At 43.9% G+C, this 17,958-nt stretch overlaps 1 protein-coding gene across 2 annotated transcripts in view; it reads left to right on the top strand.

Moving 5' to 3' along the window:
• Positions 1–3,302: 3,302 nt before the first annotated feature.
• Positions 3,303–17,958, top strand: part of LOC121188927 (A disintegrin and metalloproteinase with thrombospondin motifs 2-like) — a 106,775-nt gene continuing 92,119 nt past the window's right edge. The window contains exons 1-3 of one of the 2 annotated variants that reach the window (XM_041048872.1): positions 3,303–3,390; positions 5,072–5,228; positions 5,286–5,496. In XM_041048872.1, the coding sequence (XP_040904806.1) occupies positions 3,303–3,390; positions 5,072–5,228; positions 5,286–5,496 (456 nt within the window). Of the gene's footprint in view, positions 3,391–5,071; positions 5,229–5,285; positions 5,497–17,958 lie in introns of those variants that run through there. The other variant, XM_041048873.1, reaches the window with a different exon arrangement.

Raw genomic sequence — 17,958 nt, 5'->3', positions numbered from 1 at the left:
TTTGACCTTTACTCTCCTCTGGTTACTTTTGCCTGTCTCTCCATCTTTGTCTAACATCGAGTTCTCCTTTTTAAAGCTGGATGAATTTTTAAAAAAATAATTTTCTTGTTGTTTTCTCTCTTGCACCTCTTGTCACTCCACCCCCTCCGCCCTGTCCCTGTGATGCAGATGGAGGTACCTATAGGTGTTAATGTGTTCATAGTCATAGGTTCAGCAATTTAAAAAAAAAAAAAAAAAGAAAAAAACTTCCACATAACTGTAACAGTAGAGGAAGAATGAAACATTTACAGAATTTGTGAAGAAGAACATTTGTCCCTTTACAACTTGGACTTGTCTTAGTCTCATAGGCAGATGTGGTGGACAGTAAATCCACTCAGTGATTTATGTTAAGTGTCAGTGCAGGAAGTGCTGTGATGTTCATATACTGCAGTGAAAAGTAAAGGTGTGGAGGTCAGGGTAAAGGATAAATTTAGCTTCAACACTGGGTTCATGTCATGTCTCATACCAGTGTACAGTCATGAGGTCCTCTGTAGTTGTGTAGTTGTTTCTTTCCTTTTTTTTTTAAACTTTAATGAAGCGGTTTAATTTGTTTAACAACTCAAACATTCTGCAGTGTGCACAGTTTTTAAAAACAATCTGGTAAAAAACCCAACCGATTAAACATTTTGCAGGCACGTACAATAGCATGTTATGATATGCTGAAGAAAAACAAAACCACAGCTTAAATGTGTTTTAAAGATGGCAAATAGTTGCAAATGAATTTAATTTGCGGGAGATATGGCTGACTGAGTTTTTGTTCCAAGATAAGTTATAGCAACAAGATTAAACTGATGTAAGTTAAAAGACTTGAAAGAAAGAAAAAAAGGAAATTACCTTCAGAATGGCTTTATTCCTGCTACGTTCCTGGAATACAAGTCCTGAATTGTGCATTGTAAGATATGGGATGATTCGTCTACTAAGACAGAGGTGGAAATGTGTTCAAGCTGATCTCCAGAGGTTCTTGTAAAAGTTCAGCGATTCATGAAACCACTTCTAATTTGGGGGCAGAGCTGCCACAGAATACAAGAAAGGCTGACACCACAAGCTAAACCAATAGTGTACATGACGAGCAAAATGTCAAAAAAAAAAAAAAGTTTAAAAATAAAAGTAGCAAACTAAATGATTGACCTGTCAATCACACATGAATGGTGATGTGCAGGGAAGAAGAATGGTTCATATTTGTTCAGAAATGAGCCTTTTATCCGGGAAATAATGGTAAAATTAGACATACAACAGGGAAATTAGATAATCCCATCAGAAAGTTTTTATCACCAGACTGATTTTTGGAAGAGACAGAGTGTCTTAGTCATCAACATTAAATGATACTTGGCTCTTTCTAACTGTGCTAAAGCTGCAGAGAGACAAAAAATCACCACAGCTCTAAATAGAGCACTGTACAAGAACTTGTGCTGAAGTAATCATTGATTAATTGATAAGTCAGTTAACAAAAATAACTGTCAACAATTCTGATAATTAAACGAATGCTGAAGTCATTCCTTAAGGGATAAAAACAAATACCAAGCAAAATATTATTTCACTAAGACAGGAGTATTTTCTGCTCTTCTCTCTTTTTTATTTTATTGTGAATTGAATTTTTTTTTACTGTTATTTATAAACTCAGCAATTAATTAATTAATTAATTAATTAATAAAAAAAAAACAGATTAATCAATATTCCATTTGTTTTGCATCTGGAATAAAATAACCCCTTCAAACATGTATTAAAGCAAAATTAAATTCCTTTAAACAAGTTCTAAGCTTGAATAACATGTAAATGTGACTCTCTTCAAAACTGTCATTTATACACTGCAGCAGATGGATCACACACACACACACACACACACACACACACACACACACACACCTGTGATGTATATTGTTAAAATTATTAAACTCTGACACTTTTACTGGGGTGAGGGCCATGCAGTCTCCCGCAAAACACTGAGCTGTCTCTGAGTGGTCACTCTCCTACAGTGTTTGCCATTATTTGGCACATTGTTTGTATTTTTACACTGCTATGCTGTATCTTTTTCAGTGTTTGTTACCATCGTACTTTTAAGCTGTTTTGCATCTTTGGAGCTCTTTCATTGCTCCGTGTTGCTTTTGAAAACCTGGCTACAAAAGTGAAAATCAACAGACACCAGACTATAAATAAAGCTTATTTGAAGCTGACATACTGCTAATTGGGACTCGACAGACTCACCTTAATAGCTGATCTTATTACTTCAAAGATAGTGGAAGATAGTTATTTGTCAGTTGTTTTTATGTTATTTCATCCCTGTTATTGCTGTATTATATTATATATATAAAAAAAAACATTTTCCAAAAATATAATTAGTTTTGTTCACATCAGTTGTTTGTGCCTTATGCTGCTTATCAGTGTTTGTAACAATATAAGGTTAGTGGTCGAGAGGGGTAAATGATGTGCTAAATGAGGACAATGCAGGTTAGGGCTAGTAAGACTTCTCTTTTTTTTCCTGTCTGTAAATTGGACCCTTGGGCCCTGCAAAGCGGAGTGCGTTTCCGCCTGTGAACCGCACGGGGCGCTGCCGTTCACTCATCTCAGGACGCTCGACGGGATATTCAAAGTTTATGCAAGGCTTGCAGCATATCGGGGACCAGCGGAGCGGAGAGTTGAACAGTACTTACGATCCCAGAAAGAGCGCCCAAGTTGCAGAAAATCACTTTTTGGGCGCGCCGCGCTCTGGAGGAGTGATAAAGCAGCTTCGCTTGTTAATTTCACTGCATTTCTTGTCGATGCGAGCTGTCAGCAGGCCTGTCAGTCAGTCAGGCAGTGAGTCCGCAGCACGGCCAGCGCTCTCTGAAATATCCTCTCATCTCACACAGCCGAGACACACGGGGAGTGTGTGGGCGCCCGGTGCCCGGTGTGTGTGTGTGTGCGCGCGTGTGTTTGTGTGCGTGTGTGTGTAGAGAGAGAGAGTGAGTCGGGGAGTTGTCAGAACACTAAGGCAAAGGAGTGGGGGATCACGCACAATGAGAGAGAGGAGTTGAGAGAAAGAGAGAGAGACATAGAGGAGGAGAGTTGAGTGAGAGTGTGTGAGTGGGAGAGAGAGAGAGAGAGAGAGAGAGAGAGAGAGAGAGCGAGAGAGGGGAGGAGAGCTCGTCTCTCCCGGTGCACTTGGCAGTCTAGTTGCGGGCTGCTGTGCTGTTGCTGTCGTGGCGTGGCTGGTCGCGCCAGGCGGGGAACTTCACCACACTGGAGCCCGGAGTCCCACTCTCTCACCTGCGCAGTTCGGAGCTGCCATGGGTCTCTCGCCTGGATTTACTGTCCTAATTATTCTACCGGCCTTTCTGCTGCACACCAGCGGCCTTTACATCGCCAGTAGCGTTGGTACGTACAGTAGGCTACACTTAAACGTGGTCAGTGTTTATGTTGTGCGCCGTATCTGCTGATCTCTTATCAGCAGGGCTGCACGGGGATCTTCACGCGCTCACTGGAAGTGGAGCTCAGCGTATTAACGGCAGGAGCACTGTCCGGTTTCTCCCGCTCGTGTTTGATTTCTGCCACGCTTTTGCAGTTCTTGCAAACAACATTGTGGGACGCATTTGCAACTTCTGTGTGTCCTGCTGTGGTGTTTGCAGGGACTTTCCGGAGGTCCCTCAGCAGTGCAAGCAGTGTTGTGATTTGCTTTTTTCCCCATTTGGGAGCCGGGGTGGGGGGGTAATGTTATCTGGGGTGTAAACTGGGCATCAGATGCACTGGTTTTACTGTCGGATTTTGCAGGGAAGTAGCCTAACATTATCTGATTCGGCCGCTGTCGCATCTATCGATCTGTCACAGGACGCTGGAGTCGGATGTCGGCTTATTGATCACACTATTATCAAATCATTCCTCCAACATGCGAGCTCAAGAAATATAAGCAGTGTGTGTTTGGCTTTATCAATCAGCAAACTTTATAAATTATATATATAAGACTGTGCTCCTGAGAACCACATACAAGGCGATAGCATAACTGCCCCTGACTCTGTGATGGCATTAAGTGGCCTTGGCTCTGTGCGTGTGTGTGTGTGTGTGTGTGTGTGTGGGCGCAGGGAGCATCACTCAGGTCGCCTCTAAAATGCACCTGTGCTGTCACTGGCACACGTGAACGAGAGAAATGTTCCTCGATCCTAGAAAATATTAGACGCATGGACTGTCTGTAGGAGTCATTTCAGAACGCATATATTTTACTCAGTGTGGTAGTGTAATTAAGATGCATTAATAATGCTGATAATGATGTTGACGGTGGTGATAGAGTAAATGACTGCAGAATACAATCCAGTGTGTATCATGTCAATAAAAGCCACTTTACAAGGGGGAATGTCAGTTTCAGTTGTCGGATCAGGTTTTTTTTTTTTTTCTAATTCAGTCGCTGTAGAGGTTATAGAAATTTCTCTCGGATCGAGCAGCCTGACAGTGAGAAAACAGCGTGAGAAAGCCGCAATTAGCACCTTGATCTTGTACTGGCTTTTCTGTTGACGGTGGAAGGGCACAGAAGGTGTCAGGAGCGCAGCGCGCTCTGCTGAGGCTGCCGTTTCCAAACGCGCACTGCCGAGCACCGGGGTCGCCTTTGGGTTCATGGGTGGGGCTGTGTGTGTATGTGTGTGTGTGTGGTTATGTGTGTGTGTGAAAGGTATTGCTTTTATTGCTTTTATTTATTATTGTACTCCCTGTGACGCAACTTGGAATAAGGAATAAATAATTCCATGGCGTGTCTGACATTTTTCTAATGCTTTATTTTTTCCCCTCCCTCCTCTTATTTTTCCATCCTCCCGTTCACCCTCTACCCATGATTCCCCATTTTCCTCCACTGTTTATCCCCCATGCTTCTCCCATGATGTCTCCTCCTCTCCATTCTTTGCTTTTTTCTTATCTTCAACCTCTGTTATTCATTTCCACCCTCTCCCACATTTTCATGTCTTACTCACCAAAAAACAATCCGTTCCTCTGACCCACCTGCTCCTGCCTCATCCTCTCCACTCTGCTCCCAACTATTACCCTCTCCCCCTCTGCCAAACTGTCCTGTTCCCAGACTCCCTGCAGCATGTCCTGGGGGAGTATGGACTGGTGAGGCCAATCAGTGTGGACGCAGAGGGCCACTTCCTGTCACACGCTGTCTCGGCTGTCCACATGGCAGGAGGGCAGTCCCGTAGGCGCCGGAGGAGGGAGGTAGGAGTAGGCAATGATGAGTGGGAAGGACCAAGAGGAGTCGAGGAGGACCAAGAACCCGTGGCCCGTCAGGAAAGGCTGTACTACAATGTCACCGTCTTCGGCCGGGAGTTCCACCTGCGCCTGCGCCACAATGCCAGGTTGGTGGCCCCCGGAGCCAAGATGGAGTGGCGTGATGACAGCGACAGCACCCGGCACTCTGAACCACTGCACGATGAATGCCTGTACGTGGGTGACGTCACAGACACACCAGGGGCCTCTGTGGCTATCAGCAACTGCGACGGCCTGGTGAGTGAACAACCTGCATTGCCTGCGCTTTTAACGTTCTGGCTAGTGTTCACTGAGTTTGCTGTGAAGGTGTCTGCGGACAGAGGGACAGATGTTGCATGTTGCATGAGTTTGTAGGGGAGCCTACAAGATGCAACCAAGATGCAACCAGCTAGCAAGAGATTTTTGCCCCTCTACCCTGTAAGTGTCCCTGGTGAGTCTCTCTGGTTGACACCACAGCTCAGAGGTTGTCATGGGGTCAAACTTATGATTTAAACTGCTGCTCTCCCTGTTGTCTCCTAAACTGGTTGTAACACCAGGCCTGTCGTGAGAAATACCTGAGTCATTTTTTTAATTCCTCTGTCCTCTGCTTCTTTTAGTTTACTCATGTAATCTCAGCACAACTCTTTTAGAATAACATTTAGCTGGTTTGTACTGCTCAATACACACAGATAAAGAAGCACTGGATGAATAGCTGGCACTACAATAGCATATGAATTGAAACTACCACCATAAAATATTTTGGTTGCACAACAGTTGCTCACAGAGCCTGAATGGTAAATGCTTTTAATAGAACTGAGGATGAATTGATGAAAGGGAAAAGCGATGGCAAACATTTGGTGAATGACTGTCAGCAAAGGAGAGAAGTGAGATTTAGACAGTGTGAAGACTGTGCACAGGAGCTGCTCAGCTGAGAGGATGCAGAAGGATGGAGGCCAGCGCCTGAGGAGGAGGTGGAGGGGGCAAATGTAAGAGACAAGCCTCGGGGGCAGAGTAAAAAAAAAAAAAAAAAAGGCCAGGAAATAGGTGTAAAAAGGGGGAGAGGATGTGTACAGGGAATGCTAAGACTGGGGGGAGGAGTTCCCCTTATTAGGCAAAGTGTTCATTAGTCAGCCAGATCAGCCCACCATTGGAGCTGAGTAGCAGCAACTGGATCCGTTTAGGGTTGAGGACACTGGGGACTGAGTGAGCAGCTGAGAGAGCAGGCAGGGAGCCAGGACAGCACAGGTCTGACAGGCTCACTTAGCCAGACACCAGTCAGCAGCAAGTCGCTGCTGCTGCTGCTGCCTGTTATTCTAGCACCTATTGGCAATTTCTAGGAAAGGTTAATGTCAAAGTGTAGTTGGTTACAGTTAACAGATTACTAGTCAGTGCTGCTCACTGCCCTGTGCATTCTTAAAGGTACATAGTGCAGTTTTTGACCACTAGTGGTGCTATGGAGCAGTGTTTTTATAAGTGGGTCCCTGTTTTGTTTGATTATGAAGGCAAACAAGGTCGGACACGCACACACACACACAAGCATGCGGGTGACAGTGCACGTTGCTGTTGCCAGTTCTACACTATTCCACTGGTCGATATGTCGTCGGTGGTGGTAAGGCGCAAAAAACACGTAGCAATGCGGCAACAAAGGCAAGGAAGAGGAAGAGCAAGATAGCAAACATCAAGGTAAACAATACACAAAATATATTTAAAACATTGGCTTTACAAAGGAAACGCATTCAGCATGTTTGTGCGGCCTCAAGGATTCCCACAATGCACTTAGGCGGAAAAAAAAACTGCACAGGCCAACATTAAATCTAAATGTGATGCTTCAGCAGTCTGAGTTGAAGACAAATCTTTGTAAAATCTTTGTTTTACCTTACCTTCTCCACAGCTTAGAAATAAACAACAACTTAAGAACTGCACAGGGAATTTCATAAGAATGCAATTTTTTGACCAATTATTGCCCATATTAGCTTGAGCTAAACTTAAGTATATATTTCTGCACAGAGCAAGGAGTGTAGATTTTGTCGTCCATCTCTGGTACGGGCAGAAATGATGACCCAAATCAAACCCTTTTCCAGTTTACAAATCATGTTATTAAAATCATGTTATTTTCAAAATGTCCCCCTTTAGAACTGATACACATGTATCTCTAATACTTAAAGTTATGATTTTTAACCATGATTTTACCCATGGTAAAAATTTATAAGACTGAGTAGTTTAAACAAAAAAAAAAATCCATTTAATAATCACATTAGTGCTGTCCTCTTATATTTAATTTGTTTCTCTCCGCCCTTGAACAGCTCATGTCATTGCTAATCAATTCTTACAACCTCCTCAGGCATGCCAAGAAATAGAGCCAAGTTCTGTCAGGCTCTGCTTAGCTCTGTCCGTATCTGCCTTTCTAAACCTAGCTGAGCCACGTAGCCCAGCTCTGCCCTGCTGTGCCCACTTCCTCAGTGACCCAGACACCTGGATAGGGCCTTTTCTGCCCTGTGTTGCCATTTACAGCCCAGAACATCTTGCTGGCTGTGGTCCAGGGTGTGTGATGAGGGGAAGAAGGGAGAGAGCCAAGAAAGGGGCAGATAGGGTTCAAACCAAAGTACAAAAAAAAAAAAAAAAAAGTGATGAAGAGGTAGAGGAGGGAAAACAAAGAGGGCAAAGGGTATAGATTTCAAGAAGTAACAAATGACCAGAATAAATAAGAGAGAAAGAGAGAGCAGAAGGAAAAAGGAAAATCTTTGAATGGACAAATTACCTTTGGAGGGAATTGGATTTCTGTGAACAGAAGCTGCGATCAGCTGGTTAGTTCTCTGGACGGTTGAGAGGAGGCAGTACACTGTACAGAATGAGAACTGGGGAGCGTGCTGTGTGTTTGTGTGTGTGCGCATGTGTTTTTAGTCCTAGATGGGTGCAGGGCAAAATGAAATGAAACTGCAGCTGAGACTGTGTGTGTGTGTGTGTGTGTGTGCGTGTGTGTGTGCTGCAGAATAGGGGACTGCATGAATCAAACAAAATAAAAAGTCATAAGCTTAGAAGGTTTTCACTTGATGCATGGTGTGTCAAGTGTTTGTATGTGCGTGTCTATGAATACTTATTTGTGCATATGTGCAAATGCTGGAACAAAATACCAGGACCTCAATTCTTGAACTGACGCCACGCAAATGTGTGTGTGTGTGTGTCTGAATCCCTGACCTCACTTGTGGTCTTTCTCCTAGCCTCACCTACAGTGTTCAGCGATGTGGGGGTTGTTAGCTGTTTTGGCCGGATTTTGTCTACATGTGGGTGTGAGGTGAAGTGCATTCATGTGAGTGTGTCTTTTTGGGATCTTTGAGATGTTGAGTGTCAGCTGAGCTCCTGCTTTTCCTATTTTCAGAACAGACAGAGAGACAAATTGATGGAAGAGCGGGAGTTGCAAAATTACTGCTGTTTCATTTTTTCAGGATAAAAAAAATTTGTCATTGTGAGCTACTGAAGTACGTAAGTGGGGACTGTCACACTGTACACAGTGTCCTTACACTGTCTGAGAGCAACACTGTTAAACTCTCTCCAGAGATGCATTAATTTTCACTTTGGAAGTGTATCCATTTTCATCATATAAATCAGTGTCACTTATTTACTGAAGTTTCTTTTTTCTCTTGCTTTTGAAAGTTGCTACTTACACTGTTTATGAGCCCTGTTTACTAAAACCCAATCTGAGCAGGTTCTTGATGACGCTCACTGTTAGGCTCATGCGGTGCATGATTTAAGAAGGGGAAGTGGTTTATTATTTAAGTAGCCAAAAACACAGAGAGAAACAGAGATTCTTTTGAGTGATTAGTATTATGTGTGACCTGTTCTAAACTTTAAGTGCTCAGCATTCACCAGTGCGACCCAGCAAGAATTTAAAAAGAGACTCAGGCAAAGAAAGAGAAGAATCTTGAATAGAAAAGTGCAAAGAGTAAAATGGAAAAAGAATGGATAGACAGAAGGTAATGGAGTAAAGTTCTTTTGAAAATCTTCAACGTCCTCATCTTCAACCAGGAGATATTTAACTTTTTAACCAAACCATAACAGGTTTGTGAAGCAAAGTGTCTCACAACAGGTAACGTTGTCATACATATCACAGCTTTAATGTTGCAGGATGAGAGACAAATTCACGCTGTACTCAGTTGACACATACACACGAACACATGCTCTCGCTGAAGTGCTTCACATCCAGATATCCATGTCTAGCATGAGGCTTCCAGTCTTCCAGATGGGCCACAGCACCTGAGATAATCAGCGGGTTCTGACAAATGGCAGGGCAGTTTCGGGTTACCGTGGGAACAGAAGGTCACGCAGCTCTGTGGAGCCGATAGGCGTGCACGCAGACCAGAAATGAGATCCAGCTGGCTGAGAAGTTTGTTACGGATCTGTAAAGGAGGAAGTGTGTTACCTGTCATTTTGGGGTTTGCTCCTAAAATCCAGGTGGATGCACACCTGGATGACAAGATGTGCGTTTCCACAGCTGTGATACATTGTACACCTGCACACATACATGCAGTAAACACACTGCGCACCTCTGCTGTGTGGGAACTGTGAGCTCCAACACAGGCAATCCCGTAAACAGTATGGTCGGTCAGACACTCAGACAAATGGCAGGGACAGACAGCAACGAAAAGCAAAGTTCTCCTGAACCATCTTTGCCTCGCTGCATGACAAAAACCTGTGCACACTTTTCTCTTATTGTTTCCACCCCTTGCTTCTCTTGCTCTCTTCTCTCGCTCTCTCTGTCTCGTGTTTCTTGGCCAGCAGCGGTAGCAGCAAGCAGGAGAGCTCTCCTAATGATGGTATTAAAAGAGTCAGGAAAATGACAGAGAAAGAGAAAGAAAAAGAATGTGGCAGACAGCTTTTTTGCTCCCCAACACCCACAGATTCAGAGCAAAAAAGAGACAGCGAGAGACAGTGTTTCTTTAGTGAGCCGTCTTTGTCTGTTTTTAGCAGCAGCTCTGCTCCCAAGTGTTGATCAGACAAGTGGTGTTTAGGGTTAAGGGTATTGCCCGCTGTCTATTCAGGAAAAAAAATGTTTAGAGCCAAGGAGCTAGATCTACATCTTATTAACCAGGAGATATTTTATGCTTGTTATTTGCATAGATAAGTGGCAGATAATTAGCCCTTATCCTGCACAGGTGTGGCCCTTTGTATATTCCAATATGCCGTATTTATGTATGGCTATGTGCTTCAATCAGTTCCTGTGTGTTATTAGTGCACAGCAGGGGTGCTGGAGGGCAGTGGTATTATTTTGGTGCTTTTATTGTAAAGACTCAGACATCAACGGCTAGGTGAAATGTCAAAGTATTGACAGGTGTTTTATTTATTTCTTTTCTGTGGCTGGGTGCTTGGAGATGGTACTTTCTTTGCCAATACTGTAAAGAGGTATCCTCAAGGTAATAAGACTAATTCAGTGTAATGATATTGTGATTGTAATGTGACTAAAATTAGAAAGGTTGTAAAGATTCCTAACATCAGCCATTACACACACACAGTATGAATACTGTTGTGTACACAGACATTGTTGTTATACTACATGTATGGGGACCCGTCATTGTCGTAATGCATCCCCTTGCTGCTCACTTTAACCTTAACCATCACAACTGAATGTTTAACCCCAACCCTAACCTGACCCTTATTCTAACCTGTCACCTCACTTTCCCAAAATGTCCTTACTCCGTAAGGCTTATAAGTCAGCTTGGTCCTCACAAAGGTAGAAGTACAAGTGTGTATACACACACATACGCATACACTAAGTTCTGTGCCAGTAGAAAGCTTAATCATGTGCGAGTGTGTTGACAGAGGGGCAGGCCAATCACAATAATGGCCCCAGAACTACACTAAATGCCAGTGACACAGACACTTGCGCCAGCCATGCCCCTGGAATACGCTCAGTCATTACCTCCACATTAGGAGTCAATAGAGAAGGCAGCCCTGGGCTTAGCCAACCCATCCATCCATCCAGCCAGCCCGGCAGTTAAGCTTGGTCAGGCATGGCAGCTCACTGGGCCCTGCAGTGTGTTATTCCACCCCGGGTCACACGATAAGCAGCTCTCAACTGTAATCAGCTCAAATTGAAATGATGACATCAATTACAGCACGCCGCACAGCTGTTATTGACCCTAGCCCTCACTGGCTGTATAGAGTAGGATGTGTGTAGAGGAAAGGAAAAAAAAAAAAAAAAAAAAAACGGTGGAGGGGGTGAGGGCCTGCAGGAACTGCAGGGCTGGAGGGAGGGCCGGGTGTGGAGAGGCCAGACTGCTGAGGCACAGTATGAATGGAGATACAGACGGCGAGAGAGAGAGAGAGAGAGAGAGAAACGTGTTCTCGGTATCTGATTGCAGGTTCCACCCTGCAGTGTAGCTCCACTCAAACACACAATTACTCAATCTAGAGCTATTATCAGACAGAGAGAGAAATAGAGGAAGAGAGAGAGGGAGAGAGAGAGAGAGAGAGAGAGAGAGAGAGAGAGAGAGAGAGAGAGAGAGAGAGAGAGAGAGAGAGAGAGAGAGAGAGAGAGAGAGAGAGTCAGACAGAGAGCAGACCCATTCTGAGGAACGCTGTACAGAGCAAAAGAGTGCTTTTACCAGAGCTGTGATTACTGCCGCTCACTCAGTGCACTTAACCAGCTCCCTTGCCTCTCTTTCCTCTCGCTCTCTGTCATTCACAGAGTGCTGGCTCAGAGCACACGGTCTGTTTGAGTGGCTGAAATAACAGGATTCACGTGAGGGGGAAAAAAAGAGCAGTGGAACCCCAGTGATTATAGGGAAACTCCTCTACGATGTCATGATAACAGCAGGTTATTTAGATTTGACGCTGAGATGAGCTTGAGCGGCGCGGAGATGGCAGAATCACACCTGTGATGTCAGAATGAAGCGTGGGCTCTGTGATGTCATTGCGGTGTAGATTCTAGAATTCTAGAATTTCACTCTGTCTTACCAGAGCAGAGCATCAGGAGCAGTTCAGGGTCTCTGTGCATTTGAATGCACTTGTTATTTTTACACGGCTGAGCCGGTCACAAGCTCGCATGAGGAGATTGACTCCACCTCCATCCCCAAATGTTTAGGTGAGTGCAGATTCTCCAGAAAGGAAAATGATGAATGTTTACTGAGAAGTGCAGACTGGCTAGGCATGAATCTTGGAAAGTCATACCATATGTCTGCGTGTGTTGAGTTTATGTATGTGTGCGTGTTTTCTGTGCACAGTTTTATTTTCAAACAGCAATGATCCCCACTTAAATGCAAACATGCTGTGGCTTTTCCTCTGTGATTGCCATGTGTGGAGGAAGAATGGACAAAACATATATCAAGGTCAGGATGAAAAATCTTGCCCATTATGTCTTATACATTGTAAAGAATAAGGGGTCACAATGTGGAGAGCAAGTGTGATGTTACAGGGACTAAAATATAATTAAATCTATGAAATCCAGATGGGCCAAAAGGGCAGTAAGATACAAAATGGATAACAACATTATTCTGCAGAGTCAATGGAAATAAAATAAGTAATAAAATAGAAAATAGACCAGGCCTTGTTGGTATTGTTTTTTCTTGCCTGCCGGACAGCCACCACCAGTGCATCAGTCAGTCAGTCAGTCAGTCAGCCAGTCAGTCAGCCAGCCAGTCAACCAGTCGGTCCCACAGGCCACAGGGCTGTGCAGGAAAACTGATCGATCCTAGCCACATCAGCAGTTCTCAAGCTAACCGGCCTTAGCAGCATCTGTGGAGGATCTTGGAAACAGTATGAGACATCGTCCCCGTGCTCTAGCTCCTTAACAAGCCTTCTGCTTGCCTACCCGTGGTTGACCCGGCCCATGTCTCCCATGGCCACGCTGTTTTACCTCCCAGCCACCACACAGGTGGCTTTGTACTCTTAAAGCTTCCATTCGTCTGGAAGTTTTCCCCACATAATCCTCACAAACAAAACACAACATGAGAGAGAAGGAAAGAGACAGAAAGGAGGGAGCTTCGGGAGTTGGGGGGGGGGGCGTGAGAGGAACACAAAGGGGGAGGGAGGCAGTGCTCGGTGAAATCTTAATGTGCCCAAACCTGAACAAGAACCACAGCAACATCATAACCATCACCACCTGCTCAGTGCTCAGACTTTTCTTGATTAGCATGAAGAATTTGCTTTTTATTGTCCCTTCGTCTAAGCTAAAGTCACTTTCCTGCCTCTAGAAGCTGGCACACTACTTTGCCTTTTAGTGGTTTTCACTACGTAAATGTATACTTGAACCTTACACTCTAAAAAATATGTGCATTTTGCCCTAGCTTGATCTAATTAGTTGTATTTGTTCTTCCCCTGGGTTGAATTGTTGAGCTGTCTTGTTTGTGTTTTCCGTTAGCAGTGTCCCTTAATGGAACAGATCCTGTCTGTCTGCCTGTCTGCATGCTGTATCTATGGTTGAAAATCATTTTGCTTGGTGCTCAGTGCAGCAGGCAGCTAAGCGGCAAGAATCGCACCTCATAACAGAAACTCACACCCTCCTCATCTTACTAAGGCTGCCTGTTTTTGTTTTCTGCTGTAGAGAAATAATCACTTTTTCTCTCCCAGTGTATTATGTTTGGGGTTTTTTGCCAGTTCATGAGGACCTCGGGAATTGTTAGTGTACCATGTAATATATTATATAATAATATATTGTATTCTAATAACTGACTCTGTGGGGGCTGGAGTGAAGCAGCAGAAACAAAGAAACACATCTAGCGCTTTGATCACTGTGACTGATCGTCTGCCAGTGTGTACAAGGAAAGCTTTGGATACTGCCTTACAATTATATAATCTGTTTGCCAAGATGTAATGGAGACTTTGAGATGACCTTGTCCATGTATAGCTCTGTGTGAGATTGAGTTACTGTATAGTCGGACTTCAAAGGTGTGCAGGATGTATCCTCTGAATCAGGGACAGGGCCAAGCCCCTTATCAACACTCACAAAAGCAGGGTGATAAGAGTCAGCAAGTGGGGCTGGGCGATATGGCAGAAATATTATCACAATAATGTCTTCCATATCAGTCAATATCTGTATTTATTTTATAATACACAGAAAACAGAAAATCTAGGAAATTATACATGAAGAGACAAATTTTACAATGTCTGTCACATTCACCAGTTAAAATCCCTAATTTATGATGATACCTAGCAGCACCATATTTAAAAAAACAAAAAAAACTGCACATGTGATGCATTAACACTAGGGAAAGCAAATAGTAATATTATGGTTTGTTGCAGGGGTCACTGCTTGTTCCAGGGGATAGGTCTAATTACCGGTAAAGTGCCTGTATTGTGTGTACATCATTAGATAGTAATGTTTCAGGTGATTAACTTATTTAGTGGTATTTCCCATCTTTGTATCTGTTTCGTGTCAAAATTAAAGTAACATTAGCCTCGTCCTGTTTGAGACTGCCAAGTGATTGGTCACAAACAGCCTCATTCTTGTGTTGGGAATGGGTTATTAGCGTGTTGTCAAAGATGTGACTTATCAGTAGTATATTGAAGTTCCTAAAATTATCTGTTGTGTTTGTATGGTTTACTGTGTATTGCCCGGCCCTTTTTGCAAGAATCTGATTCAAGTCCTCTCATCGCTTCTGCTATGCTGAAGTGTCCTTGAGCAAAAGTCCTTACCAGCACCAAGCTGTGGCTTGTAGCCAGCCCTGACCTCTGACCTTGCTAAAAAGAGGAAAGAAAAAGCCCAGCAGGGATCAATAAAGAAGCATGTTTATGGCAAGCTCTTTACGGCTACACCGTGTATGTTTGTGCCTTTATGTAAGTGCTGTGTACGTCTCATACACCGAGATAACTCAGTAGTCATTGAGAGTCGGGAGTGTGTGACTTAATGTATGCATTAAGTGCTCAGCTATTAAAATAGGAATGAAGGCGCAAAAGATAAATGATAAAATAGCTTTGCTGTCAGACTTTGTCTATTATTGGTTATGTTTACGGCCATAGCCAAAACTGGGCGTCCTCGTAGCTGCCATTTTAACACACACACACACACACACACACACACACACACACACACACACACACGGTTTCTCTTACAGTGCGATGATTGACAGCATCACTTGGAACACAAAGGGAAATGATTTTTTTTTTCTCACAAGCTAATCCTTCGCCTCTCTCTTTCACACACACTGACATTCAGACACAGACACACTGGGGAAAGGGGACTTATTGTCAGGTTGTGCTCTATCTCCACAGTTCATTTCTAATCCTCTTTCTCCCTTTTCTGTGCTGTCTCCCCACTTCCACCCACTCCTACACACGCAACCACCACCACTCAGACTGTGTCTAGTAGCTCTGTCCCAAGGCTGAGATCCACCACACAAGTCCCCATTGTGGCCAAATCAGGGGAAACTGGCATCGTGGTGAGAGTGGAGGGAGATTGCTGGATGCGAGGCAGACTAGATGAGGAATGAGATGCAATTGAAATGAGGCTCGCTGGAGAGGAGAGAGTAACGGAGGGATAGAAACAAGAGGGGATGTTCTTTTTTCCCTTGCTTTATGCTCTAGTTGTCCTCTCCTCTCCTCCTCTCTTCTCCTCTCCCAGCAGCAGGGTGTATGCTTGCAGAGCGGGTGTGGCTGCAGCTGACTCTGATGCGATGTGACAGGGCCCTCCTCTCTGTCCTTTTTGCTGGTGTGTGACAGCATGAAGCTGCCATCCACCTCCGTCTCTTTCCCATCCTATCTCTTCATTTCCCTCACCGGTTGGGGAAAAAAAACTCTTTTCTGGGACTAGCTTTGGTGCCCTTCCTCTCCAACTGTCTGTCTGTTTGCATGGTGTGTGTGTGTGCGGGTATCTAGGTCTGTACAGAGATGTGTGTACAGGTTTCCCTGTGTAACCTTTCGTTTTTTTTTTTTTGTTTTTTTTTTTTCAGTTCAGCTGAGCATGAAGTACCACAGTATTTGTGGCCAAAGCAGAACATGACAATACAATAAATAAAGAATAACATCTGTTCAATTATGAATCGCTCAAAGGAAATTTGATCAATGAATAGTCCAGCGATCCCAGAGGACTTGCAGTTAATGTGGCATAGTCTCTTTACTCTTCAAGCAATGACTGGAGTTGCGTACGAGGGATGAGATATTTGATATCACATTTATTTTGCAATTTTGGGAAGTATGTTTTCCTAATGTTTTGGCAGTGTTTGCAGCACACACATTTCTTCTGAGAGCGGAGTGACCTCCCACTTCTGTTGCTGTGTTGGCCTCTTTCCGCAGCCACTCTGTGCTAAACTGAGGCTCTGTCTGGTCAAGCAGTTTCTCAGGTTAGGGTCAGTCACAATGGCCAGGCAGCCTTCCTCTCTCTGTGCGTAGTCTGTTTGTTACTTCCCAATATCACTGTCAAATCTTTTTGTGTGGTGGTGTTGTGTTTGGGCCAAATCAACTGCGGGCTTTCCTGAGGCAGTGACGTGAGCCCCAGGGACAGTCATCAGATGTAATGGGACTATTCACACTGTTCATATGCCTGTACTGAAGGGCCAAGTTGTGGGAGCTGTCAGGGGTTACTGTTTTGGAGTGGATATTAACTGGTATAAGTAATTGCCTATATGACTTGTTGAATTGATGTAAGGTTTAATGTAGTTAAAAAAAAATCTATAGAGCTACTAATGCTATCAGTGTTAGGAGGTTGAGAGAGGGCAACTTACAGACTGTACCACAGATAATTTAAATAGGACAAAGGAACCAGGAAATACAGTAGTGTTAGGCATTTCCTTATCCTCATTTTAGTCCACTGCCAAATCACAATTCTCTATTTTTGGGACTGAAAATGAAAAGTAAGCGTTTCATAGTGTCATAGTATGACTCAACACAATCAGCTCTAAAATTGTCATTGCCTCCAAATGTTTCGTGGGATTCTGTATTACTCACACCGTCTTTGTAGTAGTAGTAGTGTTACTGTAGGGTTGTCACTTCCACGGGGTCCCCGCCAAACTGGTCCAGTTGGAAAGCAAAGTGGTCTAATAATTCCTGCAGATGAAGGTGACCAGATTATTATAGCTGAGTTATAGCTAAGTTAAGGGAATCATTTTGCAGAGGCCCTTCCGAGTTCTGCATGGGAGAATGGACAAACTACTTTTCTTGGTAGTTTGGATCCTTTTTCAGTGGCCTAATTATCCTTTTTTCACCATTAGAAGTGTTAATTCATCTAAGCAACCTCTAACTAAATGCTTGCAGTGGGTGTCGATGGGAGGAGAGGTCTCCCTGACAGAGGGAGAAAAGGGTTCTCAGATTAGGTTGATATTTTGGACTGAAACTCTGTGTCTGATGTTTTTTTTTCCTTGCTGTTCTTCATTCCTCCACTGCCCATCCATCTTTATCTCTCTTTTGCCCTCTCCATGTCCGCCCCCCCTCCTTCCTTTTCACTACAGTGCATAGAGGTCATAGCCCCGGCTGAGCCACAAGCTGTTGTTGCCTTACACGGACTACTCTACCTGCTAATATGACCAGCGAGCCCAGTTTATCATGTTACTCTCAAGGTCTGCGTGAGGAAGATCACACACACAGCTTTGATCTTGTAGTAGAAAATGGTGAAAAGATGGTATGGGGTCGGATATTTAATGAAAACAGTTACAACAACCACAACTGCACCTAGACAGGCATAAATCATCAAGGTGCAAACCTGACATCCTACTTTGTTGTATGTTGATGAAATCTTGTGCTGTTGTGTTGCCGTCCACAGATGAAGTAGGAATGAGTTTTTGTGCTCCAAAACAG

This window comes from Toxotes jaculatrix, chromosome 10 (genome assembly GCF_017976425.1).
Source record: "Toxotes jaculatrix isolate fToxJac2 chromosome 10, fToxJac2.pri, whole genome shotgun sequence".
In the NCBI taxonomy this organism is placed as follows: Eukaryota; Metazoa; Chordata; class Actinopteri; family Toxotidae; genus Toxotes; species Toxotes jaculatrix.
This window is presented reverse-complemented; position numbering and strand designations above follow the sequence as displayed.